This window comes from Mytilus edulis, chromosome 12 (genome assembly GCF_963676685.1).
Source record: "Mytilus edulis chromosome 12, xbMytEdul2.2, whole genome shotgun sequence".
Taxonomy (NCBI): Eukaryota; Metazoa; Mollusca; class Bivalvia; order Mytilida; family Mytilidae; genus Mytilus; species Mytilus edulis.
Window position 1 is genome coordinate 71417002 of NC_092355.1, and position 20293 is coordinate 71437294.

Genomic DNA, 20293 nt, shown 5'->3' on the forward strand with positions numbered 1-20293 from the left:
CTGATAATTGTTCAGGAAATGGTGTTTGTCAAAACGGTATGTAAAAGTTAAACATCTTGGGAGTCAATATGCTGGATCCCAGTCATTGGTAACAGTTAAAACTGTTGAACAAATTTTGCATTCAGAAAGAAATTAATTATCGATAGGGAAGAGTATTAGATACTCAATTGGTTATATAAAAATATACACAAGTTCTTCATCTGTAATTTGTCATTAAAGTCTCCTACTACAATGTAACAGCCACAAAAATGCATGGAATATCAAACACACTAAAAAAAAAAAGGAAGGAAGTATTTTCCCCTTTCGCAATGAATGACGTGTAAATAAAGGAAGACTGGCAACAAATATGGTCCGTGTAACACTTATCAATTCAAAGTTTTAAAAAGTTTTAAAAGTTTTGAAATTTTGAAATTTTAACCAAATTATTAAAATATTAAAATTCTAAATATTATTTTTTAAATTTGATAGTTTAGGATTTTGATTAAACTTCTAAAATATTAAACCTTACGTGCAATGTTGATAATTTCACTTTTTGAAAGTTTGATTTTGTAAATTTTTGATTAAAATAACTTGCTGTTTTTTCTAGCACCCATATTTTAGGAGAAACAGGAGTAACAGTAAAAACTGTACAACTCGCAGTAGGTCAAATAGTATGTTTAGGTTGAGCATGTATATATATTTTTTACTGAACTCTGAGCAATAGAAAGGCTCAATACATGGTGTATTATCTCTTTTGATTTCATTTTTTTCTGTTTTGCTCTACGACTTCTTACCTTCTGCAATCATGTTGGCTAACGAATATATCATTTAATCTGTTCTTTGTAAGTTGTTGGACTTTTATATTCAGCGACGAGCGTTCCCTAAGAAGGTCGATCCAGAAAAGCGCTTTGGTCGTAACTTTTAATGTTATGTTTTCATTTTTATCGGTTGTATGACGATCATAATTATATTGCCTTGTATCAATGATTTTAGTTAATATCTATTTGGTACGATAGGAATACTGAATGCATGGTGTCCCAATTAAGGTTGTGCTAGTCTACAATGTTGGAAGTTTTTGATATTTATATATATCTTATTTAATCTGAAATTAAGAGTACTAAGACCAAATGTTAGTAGATTGGAGCGAAGATACTGTTACAAGGTATCTACATAAACTCATCATAGATGGATACCGGGATATAAATTTTGCCGGTTTTTGCGCCAGACGCGCGTTTCGTCTACAAAAGACTTGTTAGTGACGCTCGATTCAAATCAAGTTAAAAAAGGCAAATAAAGTCAAATAAAATTAAAAAGGCCAAATAAATTAAACGTTTATATCAAACTTATAGCTCTGGTTTTGTAAAAGTTGAAACCATTCATTTCATATATAAACGTATACCATAAACATTTTTTTCAGCATTCATATGTATGTAATAGTTGCCGCTGTACTACATTAAGGGCCCATATATCTATTTGTAGGCGTTTTGAAAATTGAAAATTCTTTTCAAATTAAAGTTTATATCATTAATATACATAATAAAATTGTTAGCGCTTCGACAAAACAACAACACCCCACTTTTAAAGTGAAATGGTTGCTCCCTTTTGGACAACGTTTGGACTGGTTATCATATACGTACATTATGGATCCTAGATCAACCACTGTTTTAAATAGTAAATAAAAGGAAAGGGATTTTTTTGTATTAAGGGATATTATTGTTCCGTATTTGCATTTTGTTATTTGAACATTTTTAAGTTATCGTACGACAATCGACTTTTAGCAAACTAAAAGAACACAGGTACATCCAGTCAGAATGGGGCGTGTAAAGAGATACCACAGAGTCAGCTGCATGATGGATCTTTCCATTTTTGGCCATACACCAATGTTGCTCTCGAAAAACCAGTACAATGTAAAACGCGAAATAATGAATTCAACTACGGAACGCTGAAAACTGAAATTTGAAAGTCAAGAAAAAATAAGAACCGAAAAAAATTGAAGAGGTGTTTGGCCAAAGTGAAGTTAAAACATATCAAAATCCATCTATAAGGGCTGCTTTGTCCGAGGGAGTTGAATCCTAAGTTTCTTCGTAATTTGTACGTAAACAACCTATTTTAAATTATCTCATGATTTGTTGTTGCCAGTGACGCATATTTCATGAATGTAGCGGAACAAATTAGCAATAAATACAAAAGGGAGAGAGTGTGCATAATGAAGACATAACCTTTCAATCAGTTTAATTGAGGTCTGGAGCTGGCGTATGGCAGTATCTGCTAGCTTTATATATAGTAGTCCTTTGTTAATTTATTATCATTGTCATTTTGATTAGTTTCGTTTGTTTCCTATTCTGACATAGGACTTGTATTTCCTTTTCAAATGCGTTTTACTGTTCGTACTACTGTGTGTTTTCCATTCTTTATTGGCAAGAGGTATAGAGGAGGGTTGTGATCTTACGAAACATGTTTAGCCCCGTCGCATTTGTGCGCCTGTCCCAATTCAGGAGCCTCTGTCGTTTTAAGTCTTGTATGCTTTTAATTTTAGTTCATTGTTATATTGCGAAGTTTAGTATGACGTCTATAATCACTGAACCAGTACACTTTTTTGTCTAGGGGCCAGCTGAAGCGCGCCTAGCACAACGTTCTACATAAAGTATTCCTTCCGTGTTATTTCTTGGAACTGAAATAAATCATAAAAGGCAATATATTACCGTCATGCAATCGATAAAAAAGAAAACAAAACGTTTAAAGTTGCATGCGACCGAAGCGCTTTTTCTTGATCTGCCTTCGATTCATCAGGAACGTCAAAAAGGCGAATAATACTATTTGGTTTACTGCGAGTTGGTCAGTTTTCACTGTTACTTCTAAATGTTGGGGACTGGGAACACCAAATAGCTCTGAGTTATTTATCTCAAACGCTAACCTTATATAAAAGATTTAAATCAACTTATTTAATTCCGGTTTAAATAGGTTTAACCAATTTTTTTTTTATAGTTGCACAACCTTAAAATTTCAGGATACTGTTATCCCATGTGATGTCTAATATGTTTTATATATATAAAAAAAAAAAAAGCTTTTTCTTTCCATAATTAAAAATGATTTGATATATTTCGTGCTATTTATTTATAACTAAGAATGATTGTTATCAGAGCCGTGTTTACATCAGTGTTTACAGGTACCCCTCTTTTCGCCCCTTTTCTATTTTTGATACTTTAATCAAAACTTTTAAAAATCAAACCTTCAAAAAGTGAAATAATCAAAATTGCACGTTAGGTTTAGTATTTTAAAAGTTTGATCAAATTCTCAAACTATCAAATTTATAAACGATATTGAGAATTTTAATATTTTAATATTTTGGTTAAAATTTCAAAATTTCAAAACTTTTACATAATTTGAAATTTTGATATTTTAAAAATTTGATCAAAATTCCAAAAATCTAAATTTTCAAAACTTTTTAAAACTTTGAATTAATAAGTGTTATACTGGACGTTTTATATTTTTTTTCCTAACCTGTTATTTCATTAAAATAATATGGTATTTTCTATATATATACATTGTATATCATTGCAGGAGTTTGTAGATGCAACAGGGATTATTTTGGGGTTGACTGTTTTCTTGAAAAGACAAAGGCACCTCTGATAGAAAAATCAGCTTTCGAAAGCATATGTGATAATTCTGAAAGACCATGTAAAAAATTCATTATTCCAGGGCTCGACTTTTATCCAAAAAATCTCACCTGTAAATTCAGGCCATTTAAGGTAATTTTTGTCTAGCGAATCAATGATGGGGCTAATGGCTATGAACAATGTCTCGCTAAAGTGGATTATTGTCCATCTTCATAATTGACCACTATCTAACAGCATATAACAGATTATTCATCACGACTATAGTCTCTTTTGACTCCTATTTTGTGTCGCAGAGTCAAGTCGAGTGTCCATTTTGACAAATCGACTTATTTGTATATCTTGTGTGCAAATAATGTTCCTGTTGAAAGTACTCTCTTTCTATTACAATTGTTAAAAGAAAGTCAAAAACTAAACGCGTTGGTAAAAATCGTAATGCAAGGAAAGTAACCCAAATAAGGAGTCGTTTGACCTGTTTTGTTGAAAGTTGACCTCTACGTTTTACAAGGGTAAAAACACTAATGTGCGAAAATGTTAAAATAAAATTGAGAATGGAAATGGGAAATGTGCCAAAGAGACAGCAACCCAACCATAGAGCAGACAACAGCAGAAGGTCACCAACAGGTCTTCAATGCAACGAGAAATTCTCGCACCCGGAGGCCTCCTTCAGCTGGCCCCTAAAAAAATATATACTGGTTCAGTGATAATGAACACCATACTAAACTCCAAATTGTACACAAGAAACTAAAAGTTAAAATAATACCAGACTAACAAAGGCCAGAGGCTCCTGACTTGGGACAGGCGCAAAAATGCGGCGGGGTTAAACAGTTGATTTTGCAGAATACCAAACTCATATTATTATTTGTTGTGAATGTTATAAACTGATAATTGATATCTAGCTCAACAAAATGTTTAAGATCTTAAAATTAAAGCTAAATACGTGCTATTTAACAATTCCGAATAAGACATTGTAAGAATTAAACATTATTTCTATTAATTTGGGAACAGACGGATGGATTGTATAATTGCATTGACGAATAAAATCTAAGATACCAAGAATATGTCTTTATGAGTTGTAAGACGGGAAAATCGTATATTTCAATCCATTTCTGATAGTTTCCTTTAAACCTGTCTTATGTCAATTTCATTATTTGTTTTTCATTACTGCAGCAGACTTTGGACACATCACTTTTTAAAAATCACTATAGTGAGGAAATGCACGCGCATAACGTATGCCAATAGGGATATGTAGACATCATACAATTGGGTCGAGGTAAAATATATCATATGCTCTGCGGTATAGATATAAGAAGATGTGGTATGAGTGCCAATGAGACAACTCTCCATCCATGTCACAATTTGTAAAAATAAACCATTATAGGGCAAAGTACGGCTTACACCGAACAGTAAGCTTTCAAATCCTCACAAATTACTGGTGTAAAACCATTCCAATGGGAAAACCAACGGTCTAATCTTTATAAAAAACGAGAAAAGAGAAACACTCATCAACCGCATCAACAATCGACAGGCACTGAACATCAGATTTACAATGTTTTAACATACCATATAATTCATCATAAGATGTGGTTAGTCATCTGCCGAAATATTGTTTTGTATTAGCTTACATGTTTTATCATCTAGACAACTGTAGTTTTGTTTAAGATATTCGAATACATAATTTGCATCTGCAATACCTTAACATTACATCTACATTTCATCCTTATTACAGTTCACAGAAACTGAGACGCATATTGACTTTCAAGAGAGCGAAGAAGCATTCACCCATCGAGGAATCTATAAAAGTTTATTTTTAATGTTCTGTGAAATTCCTGAATCTCGAAGACGACGTTCTGCTGATTTAAGCACAATAGCAAACGGTTATTTCATCAGTATATCAAATGATGGCCTGAATTTCACTGAAGAACTTGCAGTAATTTCTTTCGACACACGGTGCTACAATTGTAATGTTACAGACTTTTGGTGCGCCAAAGAGGTAATAGCAATTTATATTTTGTTTAGTGTCTACAAATGTATCTAAGTGTACAAAGGTTCATTCAGTTATCACACAAAATACTTTTTGATTTTAATACAATACAAATTGGTTACAACACAGTATAAGTCAGGTACGATAAAATGAAAAGGAACCAGAGGTAAAAGTAAAAGATAAATCACTGAATTTAAATGTTGTTGAAATGTTTTAATTTTTTAACCAACGACAAATTACCCTTGTTGATGGACTTCGGTGGCCGGGTGGTTTATCTTCTGTATCCCTAGCTTGTCAATAAAATGTTATTAGAAGTTCGATCCCTTCACATGCCACGTACTTTACTTGTTTATCTTAATTCAGGATGTTCACTATTCTATATCAAAATAACGAGCTTGTTGAATGGCTGTTATAAATTGGTAGTATATAGTTAAAGGCACTAAACATGCTAAACCGTCAGAAAACAAATATAAATATGTGTGCTTGTTATCGAGATATAAAAAGCAAAATCACAAAAATTCTGAACTCATAGGAAAATCAATTCGGAAAGTCCATAATCACATGGCAAAATCAAATAACAAAACGTATCAAAAACGAATTGACAAGAACTGTCATATTCCTGACTAGGTACAGGCATTTTCAAATGTAGAAAATGGTGGATTAAACCTGGTTTTATAAGCGCTAACCCTCTCACTTTGATGACAGTCTCATCAAATTCCGTTATATTTACATTGATGCGTTAATAAAATAGTAAAAATATAAGCCATTGAAAACTTGGCGGGACATTATAATTATCTCTAAATTGACTCTTCAGACACTTAATATCGGCATTTTTTTTTAATATGTAAAAATAACCAGGATTTTACAGAACTTTCAAATATAGCTTCTTAAATTTTGTGTAATAAAATTATGGAAATAAAAGAAGGGATAAGTGGTCAGATATTTTTAATGGCACTACATGGATAAATTCAGAGAATTCCGAATATCTGGCAAGAGTACAGAAACCAGAGGAGCGAACATCTTAACAATGATTGACGATTTTCCTGGGAAAAGATTGACTGTTCTCTCCAGCCACTTTGGCCTTCACATCTAAAAAACATGGTCAACACGAATCAGTACTGAATGGAATGTGATGTAAGACACCAAAATGTATTGATCGTCCTTGTATTCTATTTCCTTGAAGGATTTTACAACTTGTTATGATTAGAGTGCAAGTTACGAATCTTTTGAAATGTAACCGAAACTAGATTATATTTCTTAAGATCTGACAACACCTGTGTCGAATGTGTTGATTGATTTGTGGTCCGAGGGGCAGCATCAGTCCATCTTTGTCAAGAAATGTCATTGGTTCTAATTTTGTGCGTTTTGTTTCTAATTTTGACTGTTAAACTTAAAACATATTCGAAACTCTCTGTGTAATTCTACCGCAAGGTATTTATAGCCATTGCATTCAAAATGATTTGATTTGGATGCCCGCTAATGATCTTTTTTGTAGACGAAACTAATTATAACGTTTTATATATATATTCTTTCAATGCAGACCTGCACATTTGCTTCGTACATAACTGATGGTGGTATTCTTTTATTCCTAGATTTTTGTAATTTTTTACATTTATTTCAGTATCAACTTGACTGTCCTTTTCTGAAGATCAAAGGTAAGCACAAAGTCAATTATGTACCGAAAGGCTACAATTATACATAAAAAAGAATTTAGGTGGTAGTGAATACTTTGATTCAAATAAATTTGACTCGTTTTATTTCATAATTTTTTTTAGATATTTACCTCACACTTTGACAAAGAAATACAATTAGTTCTAAAAACCACACATTTTATTGGAAAAACTTCATTGGATATTAAGATACTTATGTTTTCTTAACAATAAAATGTGATTTAAACGTTCAACTGATTTTTCAGAGTTCTCTTCATGTATCGTTATTTACCACCTAAAGGTTTTATAATCTTGTGTATTGTTTAAACGTGTACATCAACTATGATCAGTTATTATTGTTCATTCAAACAAAATACTTTGCACAGACTCAAACACGTTATGACCCGATAGCGTTGGGTTGGCATCAGACAAATGACTTTAGAACTTTGGGTGGAATAAAAATTGCAAAGGGAAAAACACTAAATCGGTTTACATTTTTCTTGCTTGGATAAGACTTTTGATAAGAATATGACTAGTATTGAAATTGAGCATGTTTTTATTTCGTATTTTCAAAACAGGTATCACTTAAATAATATCATGGTACATCCCACCATGAACTTTTCTGTGTGTTTTCAGTACATTTTGGTTGATGCAAATTTACTTAACTTTTTTTAATGTTAATCCATTGCAGTTGAGGATGTTGAAGATAACACAGTTTACATAGGAGTTGGTATTGGAGTCGGAATAGTAATTATCATTCTCGTCGCACTTGGAATCTTCATTTACTGCAGAAAAACAACTAAAGGAACACATAGGTATTATATTCTTTTTTCTAGTTTACGTAAAACGCTTAGATCAGTTTTCAATTGTTATAAATTCGTATTTCGATGTTGCAGTTGTATAGAAGCTACAGACTAGTCTGTATATAATTTGGCTATGTAATTTGGATATAATCATGACACACATATATTTTCTCTTTACAGAGGGTATGATTTTACAAAGGAATGCATACCTATGACAGAAACACACGGGGACCACCAATCACAAGAACATGAAGAAGAAGAAGTCACATTACTTCGAAAATCACAAACATCTTGACAATAACCATGTTAATCCACAAGAGGAAGGCGTTCCGTATTGTCATTGATGTCGGAATAAAGAAAAATATTGATTAAGACAAGTCAAGACACACTGTTGTAAAAAAGGATTACAGTTTGCTTTACATAGCACATATACATATAGTTGCCAGGAGCCGGCCTACACATTTTTTATTAATCAATGTATTTCCAATTGTTTTTCAAATTCAGTTTTGCGCATGTAATTTGCATATTTTGTTATAAGCAACTTATAACTGTATTGTGGTTTTCTGTTCTGCCTAAGTCAAGAAAAGAATGTTGTTGTTATCAATTTGATTGATTGTACACTGCAAATCATTTTGATTCATATACTGAACTCACGGAATAGCAGCTGAAGGGTTTTGAACAAGATTTTTAGAGCATGCATTGTATAAATACTACAGTGTTCGTCAATTGTAATTTAAATACTTTCAAGTGAATATTTTACTATGCTTGTAATTGTTTTAGAGTGAGGGTTTCTCAATGTGCATTTGTTTTAACACAAGTTGATACTTTTTGTCAATAAAATACACTAAAAATTGGGGTTACTACTTCACCCGCCACATTCTGTATGTGCCTATAGCAAGTCAGAGGCTTGTAGAGTAATTAAGTGACTGTCGTTGGTTACTGTATTTCCTATTTGTTTTTCGTTTATTGGTTTGACATCAATTAAGTTGGGTTTTTTTTTTTTTTAATTAAATGGTTTCACAGGAATATGACAGTTCTTGTCTATTCGTTTTTTATGTGTTTTGTCATTTGATTTTGCCATGTGATTATGGAATTTCCGATTAGATTTTCATCTGAGTTCAGTATTTTTGTGATTTTACTTTTCACGTGTTAGCATTGTGAATCGTATTATACACTATTATGTGGAGTCATTTACATATAGCAAAGGAGAAAGCGAGTTGCTTCGGCAAACGGGAATTGTTGCGTATCGACATAAGGGAAAACGTGGTGCATCGGCAAAAGAAAAATGATGCGTATCCGCAGAACGGAGATTGATTTGTATCGGCAAAAAGAGAAGTTATGCGTTTTTAGTAAAAGAGAAGTTATATATTAAGTTAAAGAGAAGTTATGTGTTTAAGTAAAATAGAAGTTATATGTTTAAGTAAAAGATAAGTTATGTGTTTAATTAAAAGATAAGTTATGTGTTTAAGTAAAAAGGAAGTTATGTGCGCAAGTAAAAGAGACGTCAAAGTGTATCAACGTAAGAGAAAGTGTGTGGCATCAGCAAAAATGAAAGTGAAATTTACCTGCAAAAGGGCAATAGAAAGGTATCAGCAAAAAGGAAGCTATCATAAATAGTAGAGTCGGTGTTATTTGCAAATGCACTTGAGTAGATTTTAAAGTTGATAGTTAGTGTTCGCCGAATATGTACCTGGACTTGTGGCTTTTCATTGCTAACAGTTAGTCTCGACTGTATATGTACTCGGGAAGTTAATAGACGGTCTCCTTTATAAATATATGAAAATGGCTAATAGTCAGTCCCCATTGTATATATACACTGTTATTGTTTCTTTTGTAAATGTAAGTTTCATTTAGAAGCCAATAGTTGGCTTCCTTGTAAGGTGGACGCGGGTAGGTTTTAAAGATAAAAGATGATTCCATTGTCCATGTATACGGTTATATAGTATTGCCAATAGTTGGTCTGTGTTATAAATATACGCGAAAAGCTAACAGTCCGTCTAAGTAGTGAACGAACCCCGGTAGTTAATAGAAGACTCCAATGCTAATGTACAGTGAGTAGCTTATAGTTGGTATACATATATATATATATATATTAAGTGGACGCGTGTAGCCAATAGTCTTCACATGTAGGCACGTAGAAAAAAACAATATATAACAAGACTGGTTAGAAAACAACACACAACTTAGACTATATTTCTATCAGAGCTGTTTACCTATTTTTTAAAGTTTAAATAACGTTAATGAATATTTCATTTACTAATAGTTTTGATTTCCGTATTTTAGACGTAAATAGAACAATCAAGTCTGATCAAAAGTAAAATTCTTTGAAAAAATTGATTTGTCATTATCTGTTTTAAAGATATTACATGGCAAAGTATTGATTCCATTGGCGAAACATTAAATATTTATTTTGTAGATACAAAACTTCTCATCTTTTTCATTAACCCATATCCGTCTTTTGTTTTAAGGCTATACATTGTAATTTATCTAGCAGCAATTAAAGTTCCGAGAAAAAATCACTTCGTTCATTTGAAAATATTGCTTTTGGAATTTAATTCACATTTCATTGTGTATGTAAATTGAGCGTGAATACAAATGTCCCATACATCACTAGATATCTGCACTATATATATATCATATTGATAAAAAATATTAGGTGTAACTTTTATATGTAAAGTAAGTTTGTTCATGTTGTTGGAGATTCGACTTTTGTTAACCATTCAGATTGAATCCCGTTGACGTTTTTTGTCAAATACTCCATTATTATTTTTTTTAAAGTTGATGAACCTGAATGAGGGTTTGGAATCGGGCCATTCATTCCGTTATTTTTAAAAAAAAAATTATACGATTTTTCTCTATAATTTTCCCATTATTCTCTATTTTTGTAAATATATCGGCCGTCTGACAAAAAAAAATGTCGATTGACAATCGCCAATACAATTACGTATAAAGTCCATGCTTTCAGTGCACCTAACCTGTGCCTCACAAATACAATGTTGGTTAATCGATGGTAATACACCTAACCTGTTCACACAACCTTGTCAATTTGTTGATTAATTTCAAAACACCTAACTTGTCTTACAGACACAACGGTGATTGGTTGATTGTTGTTACTACACATTTACTGTCTTCAAAATATGTTGATTTCTTTATGTCAATATACCTATATGCATGGTTGTTGTTGTTATCCTTACAAAATGAATGTTAATTGGCGGATGTTAATACACCTAATAGGTCTTACAAAAAAATGTTGATCGACTGGTTGATGTCAAAATACCTAACCTTTTTTACAAAACAATGTTGATATGTTGATTTCAAAATACCTAACCCGTTTTACAAAAACAATGTTGAATGGTTGATTTCAAAAAATCTAAGCTCAATAATAGTGAACAATGCAGGATTTTCTTATTTGTCTTTGAATACCGATCTCGTTTTTAAAACGTATTGCTTGCAATTGAAAAGACACAATATTTTAGATTCACGATCAGAGCAATCCATTGACAGAAATGACATCTAGAGGTTATATACATATAGTCGTCAAGTTCTAGATCGCCCCTAGTCAGGAATTTGTAAACAAATACATAATATGAGGCAGGCATTACCTGTAAATGGGGACGAAGTCTGTATGAATTATTTTTTTGTAACTTAAATATTTGTTAAAAAATAGAAACGGAAATACCGCAACGTTTCCGATTTTGGTTCGGATTTAAGTTGTGACGTTTTTTAAGTTATGACGTCATATTCAATATAAACAAAAAAAACGCTTTCATCAGGTAACGTGTTTTTTTTTTCATATCAAACAATTATTAAAAATGAATTTGTATTGAGTTCCAATTTTATATTTTACTAGACTGATAAATATATATCTTATTCAAAGTTTCATGCAAACAAGACCGGAAAAGGAAGTGGATTCCTGCGCGAATGCGGGGAAAACCGAAACAGGAAGTAGATCTGAAAAAAAAGTTAACGATTTTGAGTTCATTAGTAGAATGAAAAATTCGGGAAATGTTCCCGATTTTTTTTTTATTATTATTATTTTTCTACCATCGTCCCCATATTAATTACAGATTAACTTTTAACATAACTTTGAATTTTAGAATATTAATGTGTTTTTACCCACAGGAATAATTAACCTTCGCTGAATTTGATAAACTCCAAGGAATAGTGGGTCTTCCATGAATGCTCTTTAACTTCGTACTTCATTTTGCCTTCTTGTTATTCGAGCGGTCTTGTGTATACAAAACGCGCGTATGTCGTACATAATTTAAAACCTGGTATATATGATGATTTTATCTAAATGGAAAACATCGAAGCCAAATTCTCTAAAGTTCCAAGAAAAATAAAATTTGTAAATTATGAAACGAGACAACCACTGATAATATGCAGGGACGGTTGTCATTTAAAACGTACTGTGAAAGGCAGTTTTTAAATTATTAAATATATAATGTAAGTGTTAACTGCATTGTTTTCTCAAATTGAACTAAGTGGTAATTTCACCCATCTCAAAATAGTCTTTTATAGATTTATGATAGACAAAACAGGTCAAATAAAATGGAGAAAGGAAATGAGGAATGTGTCAACGAGACTACAACCCGACCATAGAACAGACAACAGCAGAAGGTCACAGTGCAGAAGAAATTCCAAAATATAAAGAATATGAAAAAATGAGGGAAAATATTAAAGGATATAGAGAAAAATTGGTTTCTTAAATAGATATCTATGTTTAAAAAAGGAAGAGAATAATGAACAAAAAAGAGAAGAAAAGAGAAAAGTAACATATAAACAATTAAAGAACACAAAAATGAATTACCCTTCCTCAAACAAATCAAGATCACAATACATATAAATAACATTTTAAATAATATGTTATATAACTTTAAAGCCAGACGTTTGACAGTTATTGCCAATCCAATCTATTATAATCATATGACCTGAAAATACATTTGAAATTGTAACAATAGCCATTATCAAAAGGATCAATCGAAATATAAACTTTTTTTAAAATTACACGAACTGTGGTCTAGTATATTAACTAACAATACAGTAGATTTTCTTTGGTATATATACATAAATCGTATTAATATGTATACGTCTTATACTTGGCATTAAATATCAAAGCCGATTATATCTTTTTGAGCCTTGTTTAATTGTGATGTTGAAAGTATATATTAATAAGATCAACAGATCTATAAACACCCGTCAATAGTATGAATAACATTATTGTGTTAAATTGATCAGTCAAAAGTAATTGTTTTCTTTGCTTTGATTAAGCTTGCTGGTTTGTTTTGATGGCCTGTGGTAAAAAGAAATACAATTCTAAAATGTTAAAAAAAAGTTGTCCGTTTATTCCGGCAATAAAATTGAGAAAGGAAATGGGGAATGTGTCAAAGCGACAACAACCCGACCATAGAGCAGACAACAGCCGAAGGCCACCAATGGGTCTCCAATGTAGCGAGAAACTCCCGCATCCGTAGGTGTCCTTCAGCTGTCCCCTTAAAAAATATGTATACTAATACAGTGATAATGGACGTCATACTAAACTCCGAATTATACACAAGAAACTAAAATTAAAAATCATACAAGACTAACAAAGGCCAGAGGCTCCTGACTTGGGACAGGCGCAAAATAGCGGCGGAGTTAAACATGTTTATGATATATATGTTTAAATATCTTTATGTTATATATGTTTATGATATATGTTTAGATATCTTAATGGGTTTTTTTTTCGTTGGGATTACTGCCTAGCTAACGTATTCCCACATACTATCTATTAATGTTTCAACTTATGAATAAGGATACAAAAATATACTATGTTAAGAGTTATAGCATTTCGACTTTATGGTAGTCTCTAAATTTTCCCAGTTACCAGTGTATGTAAAGTGCGGATTCTAAAATATCATTTTCACTGTATATGCCAGAAATTTTTGATGTAGAATGGTAAATAAACAGACGACTTTTTTTTTTATTTTTTGAAGAAAATGAAGAAAATTAGTTAAATAACTGTGAAATATATACCAAAATAGGTGAATATTTAGGACATTTCACGAACAGATCGTGCAGGTGTTTTATAACTAACAGGTAAGATGTTGTTGCAGAAAAAATATTCATTTCAACACAATTATTAAAGTTGTATAACGTAGAATAGGTTTTGTCATTCAGTTTCTTCATATTGAACTGAATTCCACTATGATGCTTTCTTTATGCGAGTCATGTTTACTGTCGAATAATGATACTATTCTTTCATTTTCACTGTAGAGCGATTCATTAGTATTGTATATGCGGCGCATTTTCACTGTATGATATATTTATTTTTTATCTATTACAACGTATTTTTTTAAGCATGTAAAGCAAGACTTTAGTTAGCGTGCTTGCTTTGGGGTTTTTTTTGTACAATCATTATGATAACACCCAATTTAATTCAAATATAATAATTATATAAATACAGGTTAAACTATGCCGATACATATTGTTTAAAGATGTCAATCTTATTTACAAAGTTTGTATAAACAATTATACAAACTAAGCAATCAAGTCAACCAAAGTTTTGCTTTACATGCATTAGGAAATTAGCCGTAAAGCCTTAATTTAGCCGACTTGCTCAAACAATAGATAAAGTAAGAGACGGATTTGATAAAATTTAACTTACGGAGGAAAGTTTGGTTTTAAAACACTCCAAATAAATTCAATAGAAATAACATTTATTTCAAATGTATTCCATTTTTAAAATTTCTTATGAATCGTATAGGGATCTTTATCCTTGTTTTTTTTATCCATTTCCATATCCTTGTTTTTTTTTATCCATTTCCATGACACTTCACCACTAATTACGTACATCTTGATAAAGATTGAATCGTTGGTTTTCCCGTTTAAAAGGTTTTACACTGGGGCCCTTTATAACTTGCTGTTCGGTGTGAGCCAAGACTCCATGTTGAAGACCGTATTTTGACGTATAAAGGTATACTTTTATAAATTGTGACTCGTTTTGAGAGTTGTCTCATTGTCACATACGACATCTTATCTATCTGTGGCTCAACCCGAAACGAGACGGGATAAAAAGGGATAAAAAACACACTTTTTTAATATATTTATAATGGGCTTAATATGAGTCAGAAAAGAGTAGAATAGTGGGTCGCGTTGGGGTATAAGCGTGACGCGGAATTGCCGATTTTTTTGTAAGCGTGACACGTGATAGTCAAATGATTGTGTCGTGAAAACGAGAAATAAAGTATAGCGGGACACGGAAAATTAAAATGAGAAACTTCATAGTATAAGCGGGATACAGGAATCTGATAAAGCAGTAAGCGGGATCAGGGATCAGACCCCCCCCCCCCCCCCCATGAGACCCCAGAATAAGATATTTTTTGTTATCTTCATCTTATTGTTACAGTCATGCCTTCAATAACAAATGTATCCCATGCATGTAATTTTATAGACAAAAGACCTTATGTATATTTGGGGTTCTTTGACATGCTGAATCTAACCTTGTATCCAGTTTGGGGATTTTTACCAAGTTACCGAAATAGCCCACATAGAGGTCCAAAGGGTCTAAGATCATCAAACATGAATTGTAGCATGCATGTTGTGTACAATTATCCAAATGTGCATTGTTTGACCTCTGTGGTAGTATCCACTCGCGGATCTAGAAATTTTTATAAGTAGGGGTCCAATGACTACCTAAGAGGGGACTCGCTCCAGTGATTCCATATAAAAGTTACCAAATGTTTTCCCAAAAAGGGGGCAACCCCCTGTCCCCCTAAATCCTCCTCTGGTATCGAGCTGTTCATTACGGATAATTTTTTTTGTATCAAGGGTGCTCTACTTCACGTACCAATGCAAACAAAAAAGTTCGCCCACACCTTACATTTCATGTTTTAATGACTGTGGATAATTTATGTCACATACCGTTTCACCTTATACAGTTAAAATCATGCAAGCAACAATCGAGTCACGAACATTTGTTCTACCAAAACTGTCTTTTTCAGAATAAGGAAATTGTGCAGTTGAGGGTACAACTGGGGAAAGTAAATCTTTTATAAGCTTTTCTGTCACCATTGCGTTTCAAGATGCATATTTCTCTGTTCGCAAGTGTATTTATTGCGTGGAAGATAACGTCCTCAAATGTGCTCGTCTCTATTTTACACAGACATCACTTAAACTCCGAAATATCAATCTTTGACTTCAAAAAAATACAGAAATATCTTTTAATTATTTTTTTTAAATCAAGGAAAAACGTAATTTGAAGAAAACAATATGACATTTTGAGAAGCGTTTTTGTTACAAGTTTGAAAAGCTATATATTTGGTAAAGAATGAATGAGGAGTTTGTATTTCAATTTGAAAATACATTTATCATAAATTCTAAAGTCATCAACTAAGTTTTTTCATTTGTTTCAAGTGCATTTATCACATAATTCTACAATAAAAATTCCTCGCATCTTCGAAAATTCCACTTCAGAAATGACTGCACTAACAGTGATAATTCATCGCATCTATAGTTAAAATGGATCGCTTTCAAAAATCGATATGCTATATTATGTTGCTTTTATAACACTTATTTGAACTTTAATGCTATGTGTACATACATAATAAAGACATATCACAATGAAAATATGTATAAACTTTCCTTCAAATCAATTAATTTGGTATTTTCAAAACGTAAACAAATACAGTTTTCCCATGATCCTTTATTCTACAATAGACATACCCGCATATGACAGTGAAAATGAACTAGCTGGATTCGCACTTTATATACACTGGTTACTATCAGTCTTTTTTTTTACCCGAGACTTATGGCTGGGATATTGAACAGCATATTTCAACATCTAGGGGGATTTTTAATGCTATAGTATATATCGTTGTTTACACATGTAGAGATTTAGATTTTATTTTAAATGATTGTTCAATTTGCCCAATTAAACCGCAATATTCTGGATAGAAATTACTTATAATCAATTTCCCCAACTTGTCTAATCGATGGCTTCAAATTTCCAAGACATAATATCGATTAACTGATTGACCAATAGTACTTACGGCAATTTGAGAAAATATTCCATGATATAAATTAAGTTTCGTAGGTTTGCCTTTTTCAATGAATATCACAGATACATTACAAGAACGTTATTTAGATTTTTGTTTCAATAAACAGATATGTTTCTTCCGAAAATCTTCTATTTGGCAAACACCATAAACGTTAAGCTAATAACAAGACATTTTGTTGTAAATAATTTAAACATGAAGACGTTACAAATAAACAAATTTAGATCCAAGTGTTACCACGTGCTGGAAGAGAAATGGCAGTTTTTCCGCGACTTTCAGATTTCTGGTCATCAAAGGTGTACAATCTATCAACTATTTCTTGAACTTCATCAGCAGAACACTTTTTGACACGTGCCATGGTTTGGCGCGGAATTTGTGTCACTACATTTGGAGCGCCACCCTTTGACTCTGCGGGCCATTTTTTTGGATCATATTGTGCAAGTCTTTTCACAATGTCTCTGACTTCTTCTTCTGTATATTTCTTCTTATAGACAATTGGCGTCGGAAGCTTTACAACTTGGCCTTTTGATTCAGGAATCTTTTCCGGGTCGTATGTAGATAGCCTGTCCACAACATCCCTGACGTCATCAGTTGCATAATGTGGTTGTGTTACAGGAGGAAGATGGTTAAGACTTTTTCTTAGAAGACATTCACGACTGTCCTTGTAAAGTCTCCGAGAAACGTCGAGAATATCGTCTTTAGCTGGTCTTCTGTGTCCTGCAAACAGTTTGACAGACATGCGCTGACGATGCAAAATCCGTCTAGCAATATCGATATTTCTAATGTCTTCCCTAAGTTCCTTGGGACTATATCGTTTAGCGGATTTATGCATGATGGAAAACATCCCTGAATCCGTAGGAAGAACTGGCTTAAAATGTAGATTCATCTTCCCACTGGACCATCCTATTGGTGCACACGACATCTTTCTTTACTGAACGAAAACTCTCACTTGATACACATGCAATGGATGCCACTGTTTTTGTAATGGTTATTCCTATTTAGTTAAATTTGTTCTGCTGCACTAGTAACAATACACACTATAGTTTTACTGTTTCTATTTACACAGATTATCCGATTTGGAATACAACGTTTAGATTCATATGTTATTAATCCTCAATATTATTAAAACATTCGATTTGTTTTATGATTTGGTGTTTCTTATTAAAATCCCTCACAGCTCGATATATCTAATTCCACTTAAATCTGCCAGACGGATTATGATTGAACTAGATACATTTAAACGATACTATAAAAGTACTACGTAATTTTCCATTTTATATAGATGAAATAACGGTCTCAAATTAGAAATTTTAAACAACAATGAAATTGATTTTTTCAGCCCACATTAAAAAGATCTAGTTGAACAACTCTGAGGTGTACACATTTTTCTAAACGTTTTTTTTTTTAATTGTTGATTATGTTGGTATATTTGTAATTTTATATTGAAGAATTCTTTTGAGCAAGCTCTGATATTTAAAATAGTATATTTTATTGATGTGTTTTGTTTAAAGTATATACAATTTAAGATGCGACCTCATATATTCCTCTTTTAATTGTTATAATATATTATTGTAATTAACGGTATTGATTATATTTTCTTTCGTATATCAAATGTTCCTTGGCAGTTTAAATATTATGTTATTTAAATTTCAAATTAAACTCATACACGCATATGCAATAATATAATTCAATTATTAAAGAAATTAAATGCAATATGACTAAGGTCAAGCATATCAAATTTTAAGGTCAACTTTAACTTGACTTATTGATAGATTAAACGATTGAAACGTACAGTCTATGTTGAAATCATACAATTTATATCAATCTTAAGTACAACGAAAATAGGGGGAAGGTGGAGGTGAACAATCACACACACAAAAATAGAGAAAACCAGCTTAATATTGAGGTTTTTATCTTTTGGTGTTTTGGTCGGGTTGTGCCTTGACTTTATAGTTAAAATTGTCCATGCATGTTTCATTATTTATTTGTAGATTTATTTCGTATTTTTATATACATTTTATTGATTTTCGTTTAAATAAAATATATACACGGTATTAAATCTAAAACTGTTCCGATAGAATTCTAAAAGCTATTAATACTTCATAGAAAGGAAAGGATATTGTGTATTATATAAATATGTGGCAAAAATATTTTATACATGTGCCAAATTAGAAACACAGAATAAACAGCTGCGCCATGAGCGCATGATACGCCCGACGTCTTATGTGGAAGTCTTATGCAATAATCATAAATAGTTTATGAGAAAGTTTTAAGCAATAACCATATATTGTTTTAGAGACACGGCAGGACATGTGAAACCCCCAACCCTGATTTTTTTTTTACAAAAACTAAATATTACCAAAATAAAATTTTGAATCAAAACCAAAAAGTATACAGATCTTTAGATTAATATATCAAAGAAGTGTGTAAAGTTTTAAGCAATAATCATAACTTATTTTTGAGATACGGCGCGACATGTAAAAAACCCTGCCCTGTTTTACAAAATACTCAATAACTCAAAAATAAAATTTTGAATGATCACCAAAATGTATACAGATCTTTAGATTAATAGAACAAAGAAGTGTGTAAAGTTTTAAGCAATAATCATAACTTATTTTTGAGATACGGCGCGACATGTAAAAAACCTGCCCTGTTTTACAAAATACTCAATAACTCAAAAATGAAATTTTGAATCATCACCAAAAAGTATACAGATATTGAGATTAATATAACTAAGAATTGTTTAAAGTTTTAAGTCATAATCAAGAATTGTTTTTGAGATACAGTGCGACATGTGAAAAAAACACACCCCTGTTTTAGTTATAAAGTGCCGTAACTCAAAAAGTTTAAATCTTATTTTCACCAAAAAGTATACAGATCATTTGACCATCATAAGAAACAACTATATTAAGTTTCATGAAATTTGGATAAGTCGTTCTCAAGTTACGGTGCGACATGTTTACGCCGGACAGACGGACAGACGGACAGACAGACAGACACCGGACATTTATATACCATAATACGTCCCGTTTTGACGGGCGTATAAAAAGCGCTGATCTATTACAATGTTGCTATTCATTTTAGTATACAATAAGAAGATGTGGTATGATTGCCAATGAGACAACTCTTCAGAAACGACCAAATGTCACAGAAAATAGTCCCTATAGGTCACCTTACAGCCTTCACCACTGGAAAAGGGCCATGATACCACATAAACAGCTATAAAGGG

At 32.0% G+C, this 20293-nt stretch overlaps 3 protein-coding genes across 3 annotated transcripts in view; 2 read left to right on the plus strand and 1 right to left on the minus strand.

Moving 5' to 3' along the window:
* The window catches only part of LOC139499281 (uncharacterized), a 740979-nt gene that overhangs the window by 414920 nt on the left and 305766 nt on the right, over positions 1-20293 (plus strand). The gene's annotated exons all lie outside the window — the stretch shown is intronic.
* Positions 3762-8880, plus strand: LOC139499050 (uncharacterized). Its single transcript, XM_071287714.1, has 5 exons — positions 3762-4866; positions 5323-5586; positions 7199-7232; positions 7918-8041; positions 8210-8880. Exons 2-5 carry the CDS (start codon positions 5407-5409, stop codon positions 8322-8324), a joined length of 453 nt encoding a protein of 150 aa, XP_071143815.1. The 5' UTR covers positions 3762-4866; positions 5323-5406; the 3' UTR covers positions 8325-8880.
* LOC139497823 (uncharacterized) lies at positions 17285-17986 on the minus strand. Its single transcript, XM_071286059.1, has one exon. It carries the CDS (start codon positions 17984-17986, stop codon positions 17285-17287), a length of 702 nt encoding a protein of 233 aa, XP_071142160.1.